Here is a 21,262-nt window from a genome sequence, read left to right on the forward strand (position 1 = left end):
ATAGGGCTGAGATAACTCCAGCTAAACTTGATGCAGCTTTGCTTTTGACTGTGGGTGATTGATAAGCCAGCTGTGTGCACAACTTGCCTGCTTTGTCTGTTCATGGTCTGTTGACTGATTTTGACTCGTCACAGTGATTGCTTGACATATATGTATGACTGTTGGTGACTAGCCTGTGTTAGAAGTAGGCCTACTATAGCAGGGGAAGTGGATGCAAATTTTGACTGTCTGTGACTGTTTAAATAGTACGAGGGTTAATAATAGTCCCATAATGTGTCTCAAATCCATATTTAGATTAGAGCCACACAGATAACATGGCTAAAGTTATTTCACAAAACATAAACTTCCAATTTTGTTAGAAAATCCTTTGGAAATGCACTCGACTCTCCATAGACTTTGTACACAACCAAGGAAGTGGCGTATACTATTACTAGCCTACATATGTACATTCTTTCCCAGTCACTGATTAGGCCTACTACATGTATGTATTTCGATGTTTGTAAAATTTTGTAAAGTTTATGTTACATGTGTACATGTCAGAGGTCGCATCGCAATTAATATTCATGACCTTGATACAATGTACAAATCCTACACTCTTGGATAAAAAGCCTTCACTCATTTTGGATTGTTCCTGGTTTTTAACTCCATGTACCGTTAGGTAAGTAGCTTTTGTGGCGAGTATGAAGAAAATCCAGATTTCAAATTCAGGGAAACACAACTGTTCAGGAAATTTAGCATTTTTACAGCAGGCTTTGCTGTTAGCTTTAAACATGAAGGAATACCATAATTTAAAGGGAATATACATCATTTGCTTTTGCTGTAATTTTCAGAAATGGATGGAATTGGTGGGTTGGAAATATATAGCAAATATAGTTACACTGACTTTTTTGAGGTTTTGGGTTCGAAAATGCTATGAAAACCAAGAAAAACAAGCATTTTTCTGTAGTCTGGTTCCCTGACTCCATATAAGAAGAAACAGAGCAGTTTACATACATTGGGGAATTGTAAGGTCAGGGAACCAGTCTAGCTGGCTCGTACCCATTCATAGGTTTGTAATCGATTGCAAACAAGTGCGATGGTCAATTGGGGCCAGTATTTGAAAAAAAGCCAGTTTTTTCCAACGCTGATCGGCCGATCAGCGTTGGAAATTGATACAAAAATACCACTTTTCTTGAAAATGACAGTAAACCAGGTGCCATGATTTTAAAGGATGCTTTACACTGTCATTCACTAACAGTCCAGCAAGGTATTTCAAAATGATTTGGTAGTTTTATTTTTTGATGTTTGCAAATGTTGTATTTTCCCTTTAATGTAAGAAATATATTCACTTGTAAGTATTATTGTGGTGCAAAAAATATGTGCATGGACATTCCTTTGTAACACTGTAAACCCTCACTTTCAAAGCTTGATCTGTGCATAACTTTATGTGATGTAAACTAACCAGTTTATTATTCCTAATGTAATTTTTTTCGTTGCAGATTCCAAAAAACCTGTGCACACCTATCTGGTCCGATTGTTCCCTCATAGAAACTTCATGACCTGAATCTGTCCCAGTTCTGTTTACACTAACAGATGGTGAATTAATCACTGGCATCCCTAGTCCATCATGAATATTCATCAGGAAGACGTCAGCGAGGCCGGCCAATCCATAAATAACATTTCCGCTGGTAGTAGAGCAGGGACAGAACCCACAGGATGTGTCAGTTGTAACGATCAGTCGGTCAGCGATACAGCAAGTCAACGGACTGATGCCAGTCAACTGGAAAGTACTGCTATCACAAAGGGATGCTTCAGTTTCACTGACAAAGGGCATTCAGGACAAGTGCAATCTGAAGCTACGGATTTATTTCAATACAACCTGGGGGAGTTGAGCCATGTGGTTGATGCTGGCGTGTCCGGACTTGACACCACTTATGAAGGGATAGAGTCATCATCAGGGGTCACCACATGTCCAGAGAGTGACCAAGCCGGAGGCCAACAAGATCAGCTTGAAGACAACAACCCTGGCCAAACAGCTGGTGTTTGCCGTGAACCAGGCCCGGATAACCAGAGCACAAAGGGGGAGAGTGACACGGAGGACACAATGAGGAACTGCAGCTGTGATGAGGGCACATTGTGCTTCTGCCCGTCCTCGGTGTTCAGTGAACAGGCGAGCAATCAAGACGTGAGGTGGCGGGTTCCAAGGAAGTCCTCCTCACAGAGCAAGCAGAGTAAGCGATCGGAGAGGGACATGGATGCGGTGATTATTGCCGATGGGGAGATTGGATCGGAGAAGATGGAAGAACAGAACAAGACAGTCTCGTTGGAGGAAGGGGAAGATGTGAGACAATGCAAGGGTTTCATGGAGGATCTTGTCCACCGCATCTTCAATAACAGGTTAGTTTGGTTTTTATATCATGTTTTGTCTTCTCCAGTGATTTAGCTATGATGCTAATGTCCTAAGTTTCGGTTATCATGAAAGAAGAAACCTAGTGATGAGTCAATTATTGTATACAATTATATTTTTTGTGATGGGGTACAAATGTAGTTATGGACAGAAGAACTGAATTTGTTTTCTTTTTAATGGAGTTATTTATCTTTTTTTGTGGCCAATTGATACACAATAAAACTAAGTAAGGTACTTTGTGCATTTTAGAATTAAGTTTCCTTCACTTTAACTTTTACAATTGTTTTCTGATGACATAGGCCTACATTTTGCATAAATTTACATGTACATTGAAATCATAAATTTGTATGCATGCTTACATACATATTTTACAATATGCACTTACATGTATTGTGCTTACATTTTGAAATCCTGTAGCTGTTTATTTTTTGTGAAGTGAATCTTGTCAGTTCCTGGTTGTGAGGCTTTGTATTTTTCTTTTTAACTAGAAAGGTGTTATTACATTGTACAATGTACAAATGTAGTGCACTGCTTTTAAATCAAACTAGTTTCATTTGCCCAATACAGAAAGCTGTGCCTTGTTGTTTGTTGTATAGCTTCCTTATCCTGTGAGTGTGCAATTTAGGCCACAAAAAAAAAGTCTCCGGTTTCTGGTCTGGTATGCGCGCGCGTCGGCAAAATGAAGAAAAAAAAATGTTCAATAAAAGATGATGTCTCAAAACCGCCAAACTCACTGGTTTGACTGGAATCCTGCTGCTGCACAATTTTAACGTGTGTTTAGATGGGGTTATGATCGAGAATAAGCTTTACGTGGCCTCTCTGGACTCCCATATATTTGCACTACATGTAAGTTTAGTCGGGCACCATTTGCAGTCACCAGCCGACATTTGAAGCAAAAAACAAGTAAAAAAAAAAAAAAAAAAGCCGCATCGCCGCACCACTTTTTGGGCAAGCTCCATACCAGAAACCGGAGACTTTTTATTTGGGCCTTACATGTATGTAGGCAGGTCCACATTTTGGCTGAACATGTTCATTTAGTAGTACATTGTACATGTTGTACATGTACTATGATGCACATGTACATGTACATGTACATGATTTCCTTGTTGCTTAACAAAATGGGGAATCAGATCGACAGTTGGATTACCTCAACAGGATACATTTGAATGATATCATCACAACAAATGATTACAAAAGTGACAGTCGTGCTTAAGATCATGATGCAAGCAAGTTTCAATGCAGGCAATGTGTACAGTAATTTTTTTGTAGTTACTAAATTGGCAGAGGATGATGTAAACAATTGGCAGTATGTAGTGTTGTGCTGGAAAGTTCTATTCCGGTACAATCAAACAAGAAAAGACTTTGTTTTTACTCCTAAAAAAATAAATAATAATAATAATTTATTGGTTTCCTTGAACTCTTGACTACCAGTCTCATCAGGACAGAATTCAGAGTAGCAGTGAATCTGTGGATGACGAACTTTGACAATGTCAAACAATTGACTGGTATACAAAATGAACAGTAATGGGCCTAAGACATTTATTTATTTATTTATTTATTTTGGCAAAAACAAACAAACATACAATGGTATAAAAAAAACGAAAGTATTTCATGTAAATACAAAGCCAAGGATAACCCGAAAAGCTGTTTATAAGACGGCTTAATTCCATCGGGGTCCTTAAATACAAACTTGTACAAACTTGTACAAATAAAAAAGTTCAAAAAAAAAAAAAAAATTGCACTGGATCTAGCAACAGAAAAATAATTTAAAGAAAAAATCACAGAAATCACAAAAATCTCAGCTGCTTAAAAAACAAAATTAATAAGAAGAGAGATGTTCTTTCACTGCCCTTTTAAAATGAGGAAGATTGTTGGAACAGTTGATGCTGTTTGGAAGTAAATTCCATTGATGAATTCCAGTATAAAAAAATGAAGTGCACTCTTGCCCTTTAATTCTTGGAACAACAAAATTAGTGGAACTGCCCCTGGTAGAATAATTGTGCATATCTGAGTCTGGTGCCATTTCATGAAAAATTTTAAAAACATGATTCAGCTTGAGTTGTGATCCTTGTGGAACTCTCCATCCAATATCATATTTATTAGACAGTTTACCATTGATTAAAACCCTATGAGATTTGTTGGTCAGATATGAATAAAACCAATTGAGGGCTGTACCATCGACTCCAAAACGTGACTGACCCAAAGCCTGAAGGGTTCGTTTGAATTAATATGCGGAATCTTGTTGAACTGAGCATTTGAATTGATATGCCGAATCTTGTTGAACTGAGCATGGTTAGGGCCGGAGAGGTTTGAGATAGTGGCACGACATTATGCAGCCCATTCAGTGATTTCTACAATGTAGCTTCTCAAGGTTGGGAGAAAACTATTTTGCAATTTTTCCAAAAGATGGGCTTCATAACGATGTCACTGAACTTTTTCCCTGTTTCGATCCACACCTAGGCAAGCGCCTACATAAACCACACAAAAGAGCTTTACAAGTAACCAAGGACAACTGGGCAAGACCTTTATTTGTTACACTAACAATCCTAGTTGTATTGCACAATGTGCGTAGGTGTTGAATTTTATCCTTTACTTAAAGATATAGGCCTAGTCCATCATTTGTAATTTGTGCATTTTGTTCGTTTGAAGCAACAAAAGTGCTCAAAATCTAATGAAGGATACTGAACAACTAACCTGATGAAGTTTCAGTTCAGCTTCAGCTGTATATTCCGAGAAAAACAACATTCTAGGATCTCAATTTCAAATCAAAAGTTGCTGAATCATGTTTTGAATTGTTTTGAATTGCAGCTATACACGATGTCGCGCACTGATCCGACGAATTATAGCAACTGCGTGCGCCTGTGCGTCGTGCCAATGCTTGCGCGCGCTGCGCCGAATAACAAAACGAACTAATTTATATTTTCCTACGGTGCATCTTAAGACGCACCATTGGAAAGGCCTTCTTTCGTTGATTACTTCAAAACGATAGCTTGCCAGAAAGTTTAGTTTCACAGGGAGTTTAGTTAGTCCACTTACTATCTTTCAACCAAGTATGTTTTTCAACAATAATACGGCAGTTACTTTTTCGAATGGCTGCAAATGATGGACAATAGCTTTAAGCTTCAGCTATGTAGTTGGAGTTATAACACAGAAAACACTACCTTGAACAGCTCAATCAGCCATTTACCATAGTGTACATTCAAAGTCAAGTTGATGTATTGGACATCTGCTACCGGTACATGTACATGTACATGTATGGCATCAAGTATTTTGCACTTCGTTTACTGCTGTATGATTTTTATGAGACGTCAGTTGAAAGATCAGTGCAAAAAGCAATAAATTCATTGATAAATGTTCCACGAAGTGGACAAGTTACTGGTACATGAAATTGGAAACAATTTAGTGCAGGGTCGGCTTTGAGACATACAGTTGATACATACATGTACTGTAGAAATAAGCCTAAGGTGGGTCATAAAAAAATGGGGAAAAGTATTTTGAAAAATATACATTAAAGGAAACATGCAGTGGAAATTCAGCTCGCCTTGTTTTCATGCACATACTATGTGTTGCAACGATACATACAAGATCGTAATTACTTGTTTACATTGGAAGTGACAGAAAGTGGTAATTTTTAAATTTTTAACAAATCCTTTCATCAATACATGTAAGAAGGCGCTATTTTGCTTTTGTCACTCAAGGTACTTGTCAAAATTGCATGGACAGTACAAAAATTAGTTCTTCAAAATTACACCCCCCCCCATTTTTTTGACGAAATATTGGCCACTACTATTGTCCAAACCAACATGATAAACAAGTAAAAAGTGGAACTTACTCTAAGAAAATGAAGAAAAGTTTGATATATTTGTACACAAAGCTATGGCGACACTTCTGTACTGCCTTGAATGACATCAGGCTTTGGCTCATGAATATGGAAATTTTCATTAGCATAAAAACTAAAATTTCTCCCTTTTACTGCTACAAAGGAGATGGAAAGTCATAGTAACATGGCTAGAAAGCTGTTTAAAATGTATTTAAGTCATAAAACTCCTGTTGCATGTTCCCTTAAACTACGGATGACACGTAACTTTCTATTTTGAAATCTGTCAGGTACCAGGTACCGGTAATTCTCCCTTTCGATTCTTTCTCTATTGGAGAATGTGAAAGTACTGGTACCCGACACTCAAACTTTCCTTTTCCATGGTAAAAGGGCACCCTTTTCCATGGAAAAAGGGCACATACATGTATTGACAGCTTACATGTACATGTACTTTAAACATTTGGAGCTGGATATTGTATGCTTGGCTGAGCAGAAGGAATCAAATGGTCATGGTCATGGACCATACAACTAATACATGTATAATGTGAGCAATTTATATTAGCAAGATGTAATTCACCAATTTCATATTTTCTCGACCTTTTTCATCTCTTTTTTCGTACTTATTGAATATTAAAAAAACTTTAACTTTCATTTATATATGTAAACTTGTGTATAATATAAATGTAGGTAAACATATTTTATTTTGAGTAACCATTCATTTTAGATTTCACAAAAGTGTTATTTGTCATACCAGCATTCATTGTATCGTACAATGGAGAAATATAGGCCAAAAGTAAAAGTGCTTTCATTTTGAACCGTTTTCCGCTGTTTGCAATAAATCTCTCCTGTCATGATCACGAGTTGTTGGATCTATAGATCAACGGTGCGTGTACGATACCAGTATGCATGCATACCAGCATGATTGACAAGTGGCATTAGTCACGTGCAGACTGATAGTGCATGTATGCAAAGTGGGGGGTATAGTAACCGTCCTATTGTTTGATCAGTCACAGACAGTCAAAACTTTCTTCCACTTCCCCTGCCATGCATTTGAATACAGAGTCAAAACAGTCAGATCACTTTCGCGTGAGCCCTGTGACTATATGCAAATTCCATCAGCATAGAAAAGAGGTAACGACATGTAACTGGCGTATCAATCACCTCCAGTCAAAGCATATGAACAACGGAATTCTTTACTGTTAAAAACAGTCACAATGTATGATTGATTTTGACTGCTATGATGGCGTACATGTAGCTAAATTTGTCAGCCAGTTAAAAGCTTTGAATTACATGTATACACATGATATGCAGTGTACATTAAAATTGTACATTGTATGAAGGAAACAGAAGGTTCCTGAAAGTAGTTAGGGACGGGAGATGAGTTAACAAGTTAGAGCAACTTCAAATGTTCAAATTGTCTTTTTAAAAACCTTGCCAGATCACGTCCGCTTCTTATTTTTTTTCTTTTCTGATGCCAATTTGTGTTTTAATTTGAAACCTACATGTATGATTCACACAATGCAGGAAGTTACATTACTTGCACAGTTACATGTATGTAGTCAAACCTATTTTACCAAAATGTGTTTCATACCAGTCCAGGCAGAGAGTTGCGGGACGTATACCATGCCTCCAGTAATGGCGGAGCATTGTGATGGCTAATATTCAGAATATTATCACACCTGTCATGGAGTGCACTCAGTGCACTTATCTCAAGTGCAAAATGCGTGCACATTGCTTCTGTTACTACTGAGGATCACCATACCCCTGTTCTCAGTACAGTACAAATCGCAATGTCCAACACAGCAAAATTAGCAGACTTTATGCACATGTATTGTAGCATACACACTGTAATTCTGTTTTACTAATGACATGGCTAATAATTAGTTGCAAATGAGTGGGGATGTGAATCCATGTGTACACCGTACATACATTTAATCATTTTCATTTCTAGTTTGACAGTAGCCCTACAATGTATTTCACAACTTGTCAATATTTGCATGGACGACAATATTTGCATGTTGATGACGAAGCTTTTAGTAGAGACATCTGACATTTACAATGTACATTACAGGTCATTGAGCAGGCCTTCATGTTTTCTCCGTGTTTATGCATAATGGGGTTGCTCATTTATTTTCTTTGGACACCATATGAAACATTTCAGATCCATTTCAATGAAAAACTGATGGAAACAGAATAATTAAACGAAAAAATTAGTGATGCCATTGTGGGCCAACTCAACTGGCATCATCATATACTGTACAGTGTACAGGGTACGGTATGTCAAACAAACGTTTGACAATACCAAAACTGATGGTTTTTCTCCTTGTTCTTAATTTTCAATGCTTGAAATGGAATATTGAGAATTAAGCCTTATCATGAAAGGGGTCATGTTGAAACTTCCACTGCAAAATACCGGTACAAATAGGCGCGTTTTTTAACTTCGTTGTAAATTATGTTGAATACGAGAAATTCAAACGCTACTGAATGCAACCAAAGGATCAAATGAATACGTTAGGTTATTACTCCCAATAATCTGTCCTTGGTAAAACAATAGTGTTCAAAAGTTGATTCATAGAAATGAATGTCCTTGCGGCAACTCATGCAGGAAATTGTACAATTACGCAGTGGTAGGGTCTGAGCAGTACGTGCAGGATAGACACGTACATACAAGAAAAATGCACGTGCATGGGGGTGTCAGCATTACAGATTTGAGTCTTTACCACAGTGGCTGCATGATTGAAAGGAAATGTGGCATACATTGGGAGGGGCCAGGAATGTTCCTTCCTCCCCCGAGAAACTATCCAGCCTCTTTGATCCTTCATCATGGGATTTTCTTTATTTTAACCGTTTTCTGAAATCTCTCTTGATCTGTGAAATGTATGCTGGCCCAAATTGGGTTTTTTTTGTACAAGTTAGACTTCAAATACATACATGTAGGACAAATAGTATGCGTACGTAAAACTGTAATCAAGAATTCACTCACCTTCTTTGATTGATCATACTTCAACTAATTTAGCTAAATGTTTACATGTACATGTAGTTCATGAGCCAGAGGGTGAAATTTCTGTCAGACACAGTTTGTGACTTTTGACTGAACTTGCCCCAACAAAGAACTGGTACATGTATGTACTGGTAGATGTACATGAACATGTGTAGATCTATGTACATGTAGATGTGTTGAGTCCTATATCTGAACAATGTTAGTCCGTTTGGCAATAGTGAAACATTGGGAAGTGGATATGAATTCTTTTTGCATGGTTGTATGAGAATTTTGTTGTAATGGGAATTTTGTTACTTTCATAATCTATACAACGATGTATTATGTACATGTTTGACATTAAAAGTGTATTCTGAAAAAGTGGACAAATTTAACACCACATGTGACAACTTTTGGATGTTACCTTGATGTTTGTCAGATCAGACAATCACAATTTTAACAAAATTGTCAGCACTTTTTGTTAAAATACTCCCTTTGTCAGATGACAGCGGTCGGACCATTCGAGGCATTATCAATGGCCTGAAGCCCTTGAGACAAGATGTCAGATTGACGGTGAAAGCTTAGCACCGGTCTGTCAAAATGTCCACATTTTTGACATGTATGTGTTTGTTGTTTCTTGCCTCCAGTGCCAGTATCTGCCAGGAAGACAATGCCAAGTTTGGAGAGTATTGCCGGGTGAGTGACATCTGACCCTTAACTACATGTAGGTCAGCTTAATAGTAATGGTGAGGTCAACACTGTGATAAAAGTAGAACACTGAAAATTACTGGCTCTCGAATTGACCTATGTGTGAATTAAGGCAATAACAAGTCAATCATAACTTTCATAAGTTTTATTACAAGTCTGGGACCAATTGTATAGTGCAGCTGAATGGTGAGCAATTGGTAAGTTTTGTGGTTGCATGTACTTCAACACAAGAAACAGCTGTGCATGCATATTTGGTTTTGTCAGCGTAACAAAATTTGTTTCTGAGAATTATGCATTCCCATTTTGACTGCATTAAAACCTACATGTAGCTTAAAGGGAATATACAACATTTGTAAACATCGAAAAACAAAACCAACACATTTTTACGAAATACCTTACTAGGATGTTGATAAATGGCAGTCAAAAGCATCCTGTAAAATTGTGGCACCTGATGTGAAGTCATTTTCAAGAAAAATGGTATTTTGTATAAATTTCCAACAGTGGTTGGCTGACCACCGTTGGGAAAACCTAACTATTTTCAAATACCTCTCCAAATTTACCAATTTTTCTCAGTCCAAATTTTGTTTGCTAATGGTTACATGTTCTTGAACGAGTGCAGGCCAGTAAAACTTGTTCCTTTACCTTACAATTTTCCGGCATCTATAAATTGATCCATTTCAACTTAAGTGGAGTCAGGCAACCAGACTACTTGAACATGTTTGTTTTTCTTGGTTTTCACAGTATTTTTGAACACAAAACTTGAAACATGTCAGTGTAACAGTATTTGATCTATTATACTAACCCCTCAAATAGTTCATTTCTGAAAATTACAGCAAAAGCCAATGATGTACATTCCCTTTAAGCATAAGAATGTGATCATAAGACTACCGGGTACAGTTGTTGCTTGCTTATCACTTTTAGCCAAACTTTGCTTTATGAATTGAAAAATTGATTACACGGAGGCTGCACCTGTTAAGTTCAAAAGAAAATTAGAAAATGGCAAATGAATGCGTTGATCTTAGTGGTGAGATTAAAATCCAGATATTTTTTTTAATTCGGTTTAAAATTCCACTATTTGGTTTGGATTTTAGAAACTGGATATATATACGAAACCAATCTTAAACAAATTGTTTGTGACACAGGCTAAATAAAACAACTGGAACATTTGCTCCGTGGTCTGTGATTGTAAAGTGCATTCACTTTCTAGTGGTCTGCTTGGTATATGAATATGAATAAATATTTGACTGATCAGAGAGTTCCAACCCATTTTCTTCAACATTGAGGCCATTGCATGGGACACCTCACTCGTCACTTTTGTTGGCATGACTGTAAACTGAATGGAAGCTTCTATTAAAATCAGAGTTATCGTTATTCTGTTTGAAAAACATTAGAATAACCAGATTTTGAAATCTCTGATTTCTTCCACCACTAATTGATCACAGCATGGGCCAAGATCGTGCAAGGACTAGAGTTGACCATTGGTCGACTAACGCTTGCCCGAACTCTGTCTAGTCGACGATGGTTGACGACGCTAGTTGACTATTTGGAACCAGCCTACTGGGGTTGGTTGCTTCGCTGGTAACCAATAGCCGCGCGCATTCATAACGCTAGCAGAGAGCCAGGATCCAGAAGTTTTGCGATGACATTTTGACCAGCGTTTGACTAGAAACGTTCGCACGTTGCTATTAGTGCGCAGGCGTAAGTTACGTCACAAATCAACCACTAGTCGACTAATGGTCCTTGCCCGAACTTGGCCTTATTTGAATACTACATGTACATCATAACATGTATATGTCACTTGACTTGAGACTAGACGACTTTCTTGTACATGTGTGATTGACTTGTTGGCTGTAACTCTGCTTCACTCTTACCCTACCCATACATGTACAGTACATACACTCTCTGTTTTACTATACTCCCGAGGACAATACTTTGTGTTTCCCTTTGTCCCTGTAATATATAACACTCTCCCATGGACTAAGCACACAAACCTACTACAGAGGACCGTTTCCAACAAAAGACCCAACTCCCGAGGACTGAAAGGATGTTGTTCTGCCTTTGTGTGTCGGTCCTCGGGGGTTATGTAGAACACGTACACATACATAAATCTGCATTTTATTGGAGAATAGATTTCAGAGATTTCAGTACATTTTCTCTTCACTTCATTTCAAACACAGAACATAGACCATCAGTGTTGTGAAATATGCACCATTACTAAAATGTAGACAGTTCTTTGTTCTACATGTACAAACTGATATCGATATTTATTTAAAGGGAAGATACAACATTTGCAAACATCACAAAACGAAATGATCAAATTATCATGAAATACCTTACTGGATTGTTAGGGAATGACAGTCTAATGCATCCTGTAAAATCGTGGCTCCTGGTGTGCTATCATTCTCAAGAAAAATGGTATTTTTCCAACGCTGGTCGGCCGACCAGCGTTGGAAAAAACTGGCTTTTTTCAAAACCTGCTTCTATTTTTTCATATTTAGTTATTCATTGTTTTCTTTGCAATTGATTGCACACCTGTGAAGGGGTACAAGCCTGCTAGACTGATTCTCTGACTTTACAATTCCCAAAAGTCTATAAATTGCTCCGTTTCATCTTAAGTGGGGTCGGGGAACCAGACTACAAGAACATGATTGGTTTTCTTGGTTTTTCCAACATCTACAAGCCCAAAACGTGAAACAAGTCATTTTAACAATATTTGCTATAACATACATGTACTAATCCTCCAAACCCATTTATTTCTGAAAATTGCAGCAAAAGCAAATGTTGTACATTCCCTTTAATGACACCAGTGACTCTTGTTTTTATGATAGCAAGTAAGGTTTTAGCTAGGACAGTTTGTGTCACGATTGACCATTTGAACTCCTGTTCATCAAGGCTGTCATTGGCTGTGGAGTAAATTAAAAGTTTGATCTCTCTCGTTGACCTCCCAGGAATTATTTATTTATTGCACTCAATTTTCTACTCCAGTACACACCCAGCTGTTGCATGGCATTTCATGGTCACTGCTGTTTTTTTTTTTAAAGTGTAGTTGACATTGAATTGTTTATTGAAAATGTGGTGCCCATTGGGAGAAAATAATCACACTGACTTCTTTTTTTTGTTTACAACATGAACTTGTGGAAGTCAATCAATTTGACAATTGTTTTTAACTAATCTTAAAAATGGAAAGTTTCTGACTATCATTGCTTGGAGTCTTCATTTTGAACACAATTTTTTTTTTATGTTAGATGTACATCCCATGTACATGTAGCCTTGTAAGAGGCAACCTGAATAATAATAAGTTATGTGAAATAGCTGTTTTTTTAATTGTTGGATAATTTTGGCTTATAATTTGATTACAAAAGAATAGGTCAATACATGTACTGCTGTAAAATAAGGGTCTTAACTTTGTATATCGTTGAATTAATATGATCTATTGAAAAAAAAAAATTATTTTAGGCCAAAAAAAAAATAAGTCGGTCTCTGGTCAGCGCGCGCGTCGATTTTAATCATGCGCGTCGATCTTTTTTTTTTCCAAAATGTTCCGCGGTAGCTCCAACAGCGCCCTCTATTTCCGCACCTCCTCATTTTTTTTTTTACCAAAGAGCACCAAGGAATGGGAAATTGCACCAAGGCAAATGATCGAAAGCACCAAGGCAAATTATGGAGGACACTAATGTACATGAGGACACCAAAAAAGCAAAATAGTACCCACCTTGTCTGTACAATCCAAGCTTGAAAAAAAAAAAAAAAAGCCAAAAAAAAAAAAAAAGCCGCGTGGCCGCGTCAATTCCGGAACTTTGGTCTGACCAGAGACCGAATATTTTTTTTTTTCGCCTAAAATAAGGGTCTTAACTTTGTATTTTGTTGAATTAATATGATCTATTGAAAAAAAATATTTATTTTACGATTGACTGATTTTTGTTTGCAGTTAGCGATTGGTCGTCAGTGGTTTGCTAGACTGGTGGACAGCCAGCGGGTCAACTCCAAGAAAGTCACCGAGCAGACATTTTACAGATTAGTCCAGTTCTTTGCTGTCTGCTTGTTTGAGTGAGTTTACTTAATAAAATGCTACAAAACTGGTTTCGGTGGATATCTTATGCACACATGTTTAAAACATTATCACAAATAACAATTGACAAGTACTTTTTAAGATATTGTACAAGAAAGAGAGTGTGGGTTCGAGTCCCAGTCTTGACACTTGTGTCCTTAAGCAAGACACTTAACCATTATTGCTTTGTCCTTCTGATGGGACATAAAGCCGTAGGTCCCGTGCGTTGTATAATGCACGTAAAAGAACCCAGTAACACTTATCACTAAAAGAGAAGGGGTTTGCCCCGGTGTTTCTGGCAGTGCGCTTATCCTTATGCATATGAGGCTGCACTTTCAAGGAAGGAAGGAGGAAGAGCAAAGTATGAGAAGAACACCAAATTTCATCTCCAAATTGTTTCAACTTCTGCATGCACATGAATTGTTTATGTCATTCACCTGGTTTTAATGTTGGTACAAATTTGCAGGTTTCTTTTGATCAAGTGTCTCCCAAATGTTTTTGCATTCGTACCAGTTAATTGCATGCTAACCTTCCACCATTCATAAATACCTGAGACACCATTCCTATTGGTTGAGGGTGCCCTCCAATGGGCGGTCTTAAAACCGTCGTTTAAACACCGGTCAATGATGTTTTATAAAACCAGTCGCGAGACTCTGCACCCCACACCACATACGGCAGTACCCACCGCGCCGGCTCCCACAACTGGTTGCCTCACTCGCTAGAGAACCACTGGTATGAGCTCCATGTAAGGACTTGAGAATGAGATGTTGAGCAAACCGCACGCACAACGCGCACCATAGAAGTGGCCTTAACATGGAGTAAAATTGTTGGACAAAGCATCGATCATCAGAATTTTGTTTAGACCATAAAAGTATTTATGATTGTGATTATAACTAGTGTAGTAGAGCAGTTCTAAAACATCTTATTAAAAACCAGTTAGGGGCCTGGTTGCCAGTAATGGCCCTTGCCTTCGCTCGGGCCATTACTACCGCATATAAGTCCATAATAATAATTACCCTGGATTGGACATTTGGGAGACATCCCCATAGACTTGTGCACAAAATTGTCCAAACTTAAAATGTGCCCTAACCCAGTATTCCCTTGTCCTTTTTCCAGGAATATCGGTATGTTTTCTAATTAGACCACGAGCAACAAATATAACCCAATTGCGACAATAAAATTATGCCTCTAAAGGGGGGCTGTGACATAATGACGGATGTCTCCCATCGTGCGAAGAAATTACGATAACGTGTCTCCTTAGGGTACCCTTACACACATGTTAGATATTTCACGGTAACTTGATGGCACACTGTAAATTGTCACATCCAGCCTTGTGTTCAGTTCACATGACTGGACTGCACCATCGTGTATGCATCAAAACAGTCCAGGTGCATAATGTGGGTGGATTAAGGGGAAACTTGGGGTAATGATGTCTTCCGACTTCTGTGTTGTTTTACAGATGCAATGATGCAGATGACTTCACACCAGGCAAGAGTCTCATGAACATGTGCTTCACATTCTACCATGAACATGAAGGTAATTGTGCGATACCTGTGTGCAGCTGACTGTGTGAGGAGAAGGTGGAGTGTCATGGCCTAGCGGTTAAGAGCACCGGACTCATGCTCTGGTGTTTCAGAGGCAACAGTGGCATGGGTTCGAGCCCGGGCCCGGTCACTTGTGCCCTTAAGCAAGGCACTTAACCATTATTGCTTCGTCCTTCGGATGGGACGTTGAGCCGGAGGTCCCGTGTGTTGTATAAGGCCTAAAGAACGTAAAAGAACCCAGTAACACTTGGGGTTTGGCCCCGGTGTTTCTGGCCCGGTGTGGAAGTCCTGAGGAGAAGAACCAACCAAGTACCAAGAAGGGGTATTCTGGGAGAGGTACATGTACATGAAGGGAGGGTGGGGGGAGAGTCTAAAACGTCAGAATAGGGCTCTCAAATTTCCTGACTTTTCCTGGGACCTGTTGGGGCCGGGCCCCCCATGGCGAGCAATTGCTACGTCGTGCTTGGGCCCCCCATGCTCGGGGCTGGCAACAGCGCTGCCGGTAAGGTCATCTTGGTTGAATTTGCAAGAGAGTTTTAGCAAATGCATTGCTACTTGTTACAATGCATTCGCATGCATGTTGCTCACTCTTTAAAATATACCAATATTTGCTCACTTTGTAAAATTTACCAGTGTTCAAACATGACAAAAAAAGTGATTTCTTTTGTTAGGAGAGTTGCTAAGTTTCTTAATATTAGCTCAGTCCACATAATTTGTGTCAGATGAAATTGTTGTGGATTTGAAAATCATACTTTATTTTGATAGTGGTACATGTAGTGTTGTTACAGTTACTTTTTTGTGTTTGAGGGTGATTTTTAAAGGTTCTGTTATATTGCACAACAATATTAAATATTAGGGTTAATAATCGTTAATTACATGTACATGTGGATGACTGCTGTGTTGCAGTTTTGATTTGGCCGTGTGCAAGGTACCTGTATTTTTCTGCTGGGAATTTTTTTTTTTTAATTTTATCTTATGGTTATTCCGGTAAGTACAGATGGTCAGACTGGATTGGGCTGCAACACAGTACACAGTTCAATGGCAAAAGATAAGCAAAGATAAGGCAATGGCCTGGGTTTGCTATGAAAAGCTGTTTAAAGTCCACTAAAACAAAAGGTTTTTTTTCCTCATAACATATTTTTTTCTCACTGTGTTTTTATGGCAAGGTTTTCCAAGATGTGATGACACAACCCGTAAGAGTTTCTTGTACAGTCATCTGACGGATCAGCCGATATGGTGGGTCTATTCCTGAGTTTAGTTTGGAAATGAAAAAAAAAACCACCAAATAAAACACGTGATATTGTACTAATACTTAGGATTAACCCAAGACTGACCAAAAAAAAAAGAAGAACTTTGCTGAAAGCTGTGGCATAGGTGGCTTGTGCGTAAAGTGCTCGCCTCTCACCAAGGTGACCACGGTTTGAGTCCTGGCCGTGGATCGCATGTGAGTGGAGTTGTGCGTTGGTTCTCTCCTGTGCCACGAGGGTTTTTCTCCGGGCCCTCCGGTTTTCCTTCCTCCGGAAAAATCAAACACTTTCGATCTCAGGCTGTGCTCCATGGTCATAATGGGTCGATGTGGCCGGCAGCCATAGGCGCCTTCACATGCCAGCGGCCCGACCACGTTGTAGCCGCGTCTTTCGCAATTCAGCATACCAACTGCGAGTAAGGATGCATGATTAGCCTCCCAAATTATTATTATTATTATTATTATGTGCCCATAACATCCACTTCTGTGTAACCAAGTACGACATGGTCTGTAGTATATTTCGGCGACCTCAGTTGCAAGCCATTAACAAACAAAAAAAACGACCCTCCTGATATTTTTCATGTGAGGGTAGCACAATATTTGGGGGGGAGGGATCCTTACTATGAGTTCAAATTTTGATCGCATTTTTTTCAGACTGACATTTTTGTTCATTGCCAATGAGTTTTTCATATTAATTGGGACTTTACTGGACTCATCCTACTTTTGACTTTTTTCTCCCAGGAAATCGTTGCGTTTCTGGAACGCAGCCTTCTTCGACGCAGTCCACCAGGAGAGGAAACAGCGTCAGCCAGACGATCAGGTCAACTGGCGTCACCTGTCCACGGAGGAACGAGAGGACACCGAGATCCTGAATGAGAATATCACCTTTGGCCAGCTGGCTACGTTCCTTCACAACATGATGGAGCTGGAGCTGTCCAGGGTGATGTGCCAGGAGTTCCTCGACAAGATGGCCACCATCGGCAACCTCAGCTCAGGTCTGTTGCGTGTCTGCCCCAGTGTTGTACCCAAGACCTTTGCCTGAGTCTGTTAACCCTTCGCGCAGCGAGCGGACGGCAAAAGTCCCCACATTTTCCAAATATGGGCATTTTTGTTTTTTTCAGTGGGCCAATTAGGCCAAGCTTCCATGTAATCCTCACCCCCACTATACACCACAAGCCTGTAGACTCCCATTGGCCAGACCCTAGCCACTCCGGAGTAAGGAGTGTTGAAAGACAGAAGGCAAGATGGCGGCTCATGCCTTTGTGCAGTAATTGGAGATCTTAGTGGCCAACCCCTAAGTGCCGCCGATCTCTTTGTGTCAACCCCTCGTGCTGCCCAGAGCTCAGACAGGTTGTAAACAATCCCGGACAATGTGAATGACCTATATCTTGTGCATGTCCAGGCATGCCAGGGTTATCGACCTAGAAACACGTGTGGTGATAAAATTCTCCCCGTGGCCATTCCGCGTAAAGTTTTTGGGTTTGAAGCTCGAAAGGTTAATAGACTTGAATATCAGATTGTGTAACAGGAATCAAGTCAAGGTTACTTCGCAGAATGAGCACCTCAAATGAACAAATGAGCTGACATAGATATGCAAGGAGCATACAGAATTTTGCAAGCAGACTCAGACTAAAGCCAGAGTCCTTTTGCAAATTCTGACATTTTCAGTACACCCTTTTTTTCCTTCAACTACAGTACAGTAAACTCCGGCTAAGTCGGCACTCTCGGGACCCGAGAATTTGTGATGGCTAACGCGAATGCCGATATCTGCTGTAAGTCGTCATTTTGCCGACTTACATGAATGATCTTTTGCACACATGATTCATTGCACTAATTGGCTTCGATTTACCCTGGATTATCTCCTTAATACTTGAGTTGAATCCAGCAAATTAATCCTCAAATTGTATCATCACGTTTGGGGTATTGATAGTGGAGACCATGATACATATGTACGTGCACAGTAACAAATTAAATTTTGACTGCAGCGAATTGACTGCAGCAGTAGTCATTCAATAAGATGACCCCCAAAATGGACAGAGCGCATGCGTACAGCCTAGAGGGGGTACTGGTATTGATATGCTCACGATGCATATGCGATGTATGCAGTAGGACACCCTTTTTCGACACTGATGCATGCAGCGATCACGGGGCGTGTGAAACCACTTTTCACTCGACACTTTGCCAACCGCAGTACAGGTAGTTGATGTCAATGCGTGATTTGTTGAATGCCGACTTACACAAAGGATTTTGTAACGCTTTTTATGGGAAGGGGACCGAGAGTAACACGACGACTTGAGCGAAATGGCGACTTATAAAAGCCGACTTAGATATAAAACATTCAATGGAAATGCATTACGGACAATCGGTACTTTAGTCAGACGGCCGACTTGAGCGATTTGACGAGTTGTACGATGTCGGTTTAGCCGGAGTTTACTGTACTCAGCTTGCTAGCCGCAATCACAATCCCAAATACACAAACGATTCTGTCTAGTTAATCAGGTTTAATTCTTGTTTAGGGTTTCATTATATTTGATGGGCATGGGAAAGAACTCAACCTGAAGAGTGTTCTCTTCACTTTAAGAGCCTGTGCGGTTGTAAAGTAAATCATGTGTTGACATTACCACCTGTGTGCACATTTGGGTATAATATAAATGGAGCATTTATAAAGCGCTTTTAACAGAGATCAAAGCGCTGTTCAAAACTACAAAACTACAAATCTACAAATAAACAAGGCAAAAACAAAACAAAAAACTTAATTTAAGAATAACTCAAGGGAACCAGGGGATAATGAGAGGAAAAGATAAAGGTGAATTGACTTCAAGAAACAGATGCGTTTTGAGCGATTTCCTGAAGGTGATGATTGACGATGCAAGTCGGATGTGTTGAGGGATCTTGTTCCACTCCCTAGGGCCAGCAATCAAGAAAGCTTTGTCACCTGTGGTTTTAGTGTTAATAGGAACATGTAATCGGGAAGTGTCTGTTGAAGACCTAAGCCCCGCCCTACCTGATTGATACAAAAAGAGTAAATCGGTCAGGTAGGAAGGAGCCAGACAGTGTTGTGTTTTGTAAACGTATAGAATTAATTTGAAAAGAATACGTGATTCAATCTGCAGCCAATGTAATTGATGCAGGAGCGGTGAGGCCTCAGTAGAAAGGTGAAGGTTTGATGTAAAAAGGTAACATAAAACTTAGAGAATTTATTCTCACTTTGATCAAAATTTCTGATATGTTGAACGGAATTTTTTAAACTTGAATTTTTACTTTGGATCTTTTTCAAACTCAGATCAAAAGGAACTCATTCAGAGCAATATCAGCAACCACTTCCACATAGACAGGGAGGAAAACACCCGGAATAAGAAACATCAGAGACCGTTTAACAAACTGAGTTTCATGAAGCGCAAGGTCGGACGTGAGGCAGTTGCATGAAGTAGCGTGTACAGACTGCAAGGGCAGTAAGACTACCACGGAGTCTGAGGCCATTCAGGTTTGTGGAGCTTTCTTGGCCACAGGAAAGGGAGCGGAGCTGAGCTGGAAATGAGTTGTGCAATCAAGGAACAAGATGTCATGCGCTTGCGATTCATGATAGGGTGGTCACAATAGACAGGTTGCCATAGGAGGTGGCCACAATAAAGAGGTTTTATGCATGTTATAATAATAATAATTTGGGAGGCTAATCATCCTTACTCGCAGCTGGGATGCTGAATTGCGAAGGACCCGGCTACAACGTGGTCGGGCCGCTGGCACGTAAAGGCACCTATGGCTGCCGGCCACACCGGCTCATATATGACCACGGAGCACAGCCTGAGATCGAAAGTGTTTGATTTTTCCAGAGGGAGGAAAACGGGAGGGCCCGGAGAAAAATCCTGGTGGCACAGGAGAGAGCCAACACACAACTCTACTCACATGTGATCCGCGGCCAGGATTCGAACCGTGGTCACCTTGGTGAGAGGCGAGCGCTTTACCTACCTACCTAAGTCCTACGCATGGTGTAAGTTACGCACTGGTTCGTGAAATGTGCTACTGGACAGAATGCATATTGCGATTGGCATGTGCACAAAATGGGAGTCTTAAGGCTTGTCAAAACAGGCTTCTAAAGCTATAACTACATGTACATGTATGTCTATTGTCGGCATGTTCCCATGTTTATGTACCATGTAGTTGACCAAGACCCAGACAAAACCTCTAGACAGAAAACTTGGATGCGACCGTTTCTTTATGTACATTGTAGGTTTACATGAGTAACTTTGTTGTTTTTTTCCGTTAAAGGATCCAAGACATGATTTTTACAATGGGAACATATTTGGTGAAAATATCAGTTTCTCTGAAATTTATGAAAACGTTTTTGGTAAAAGTTTTGTAAAGTTTGTTTCCTGACAACTGAGGGGGCTATTGTGGCAATGTCATTTACAAGGCACACACACGTCAGTTTAGGGGTTTTTGTTCAAATTGTGAATCCAACAATTAACTCACGGAAAACATTGGTGCTTAAAGTTTGCTCATTGATCTTCCTGTCATGTACTGAAACTACAATGAATC

The 21,262-nt window shown here is 39.5% G+C and overlaps 1 protein-coding gene across 1 annotated transcript; it reads left to right on the forward strand.

Annotated features, from left to right (window-relative positions):
• The first annotated feature begins 1,511 nt into the window (after positions 1-1,511).
• LOC119746020 (uncharacterized protein KIAA0513-like) lies at positions 1,512-20,361 on the forward strand. Its single transcript, XM_038222779.1, has 7 exons — positions 1,512-2,376; positions 9,828-9,876; positions 13,817-13,935; positions 15,396-15,472; positions 16,647-16,716; positions 17,468-17,721; positions 20,010-20,361. Exons 1-7 carry the CDS (start codon positions 1,607-1,609, stop codon positions 20,150-20,152), a joined length of 1,482 nt encoding a protein of 493 aa, XP_038078707.1. The 5' UTR covers positions 1,512-1,606; the 3' UTR covers positions 20,153-20,361.
• The last annotated feature ends 901 nt before the right edge of the window (positions 20,362-21,262 follow it).

This window comes from Patiria miniata, unplaced genomic scaffold (assembly GCF_015706575.1).
Source record: "Patiria miniata isolate m_02_andy unplaced genomic scaffold, ASM1570657v1 HiC_scaffold_12, whole genome shotgun sequence".
NCBI classification, from domain to species: Eukaryota; Metazoa; Echinodermata; class Asteroidea; order Valvatida; family Asterinidae; genus Patiria; species Patiria miniata.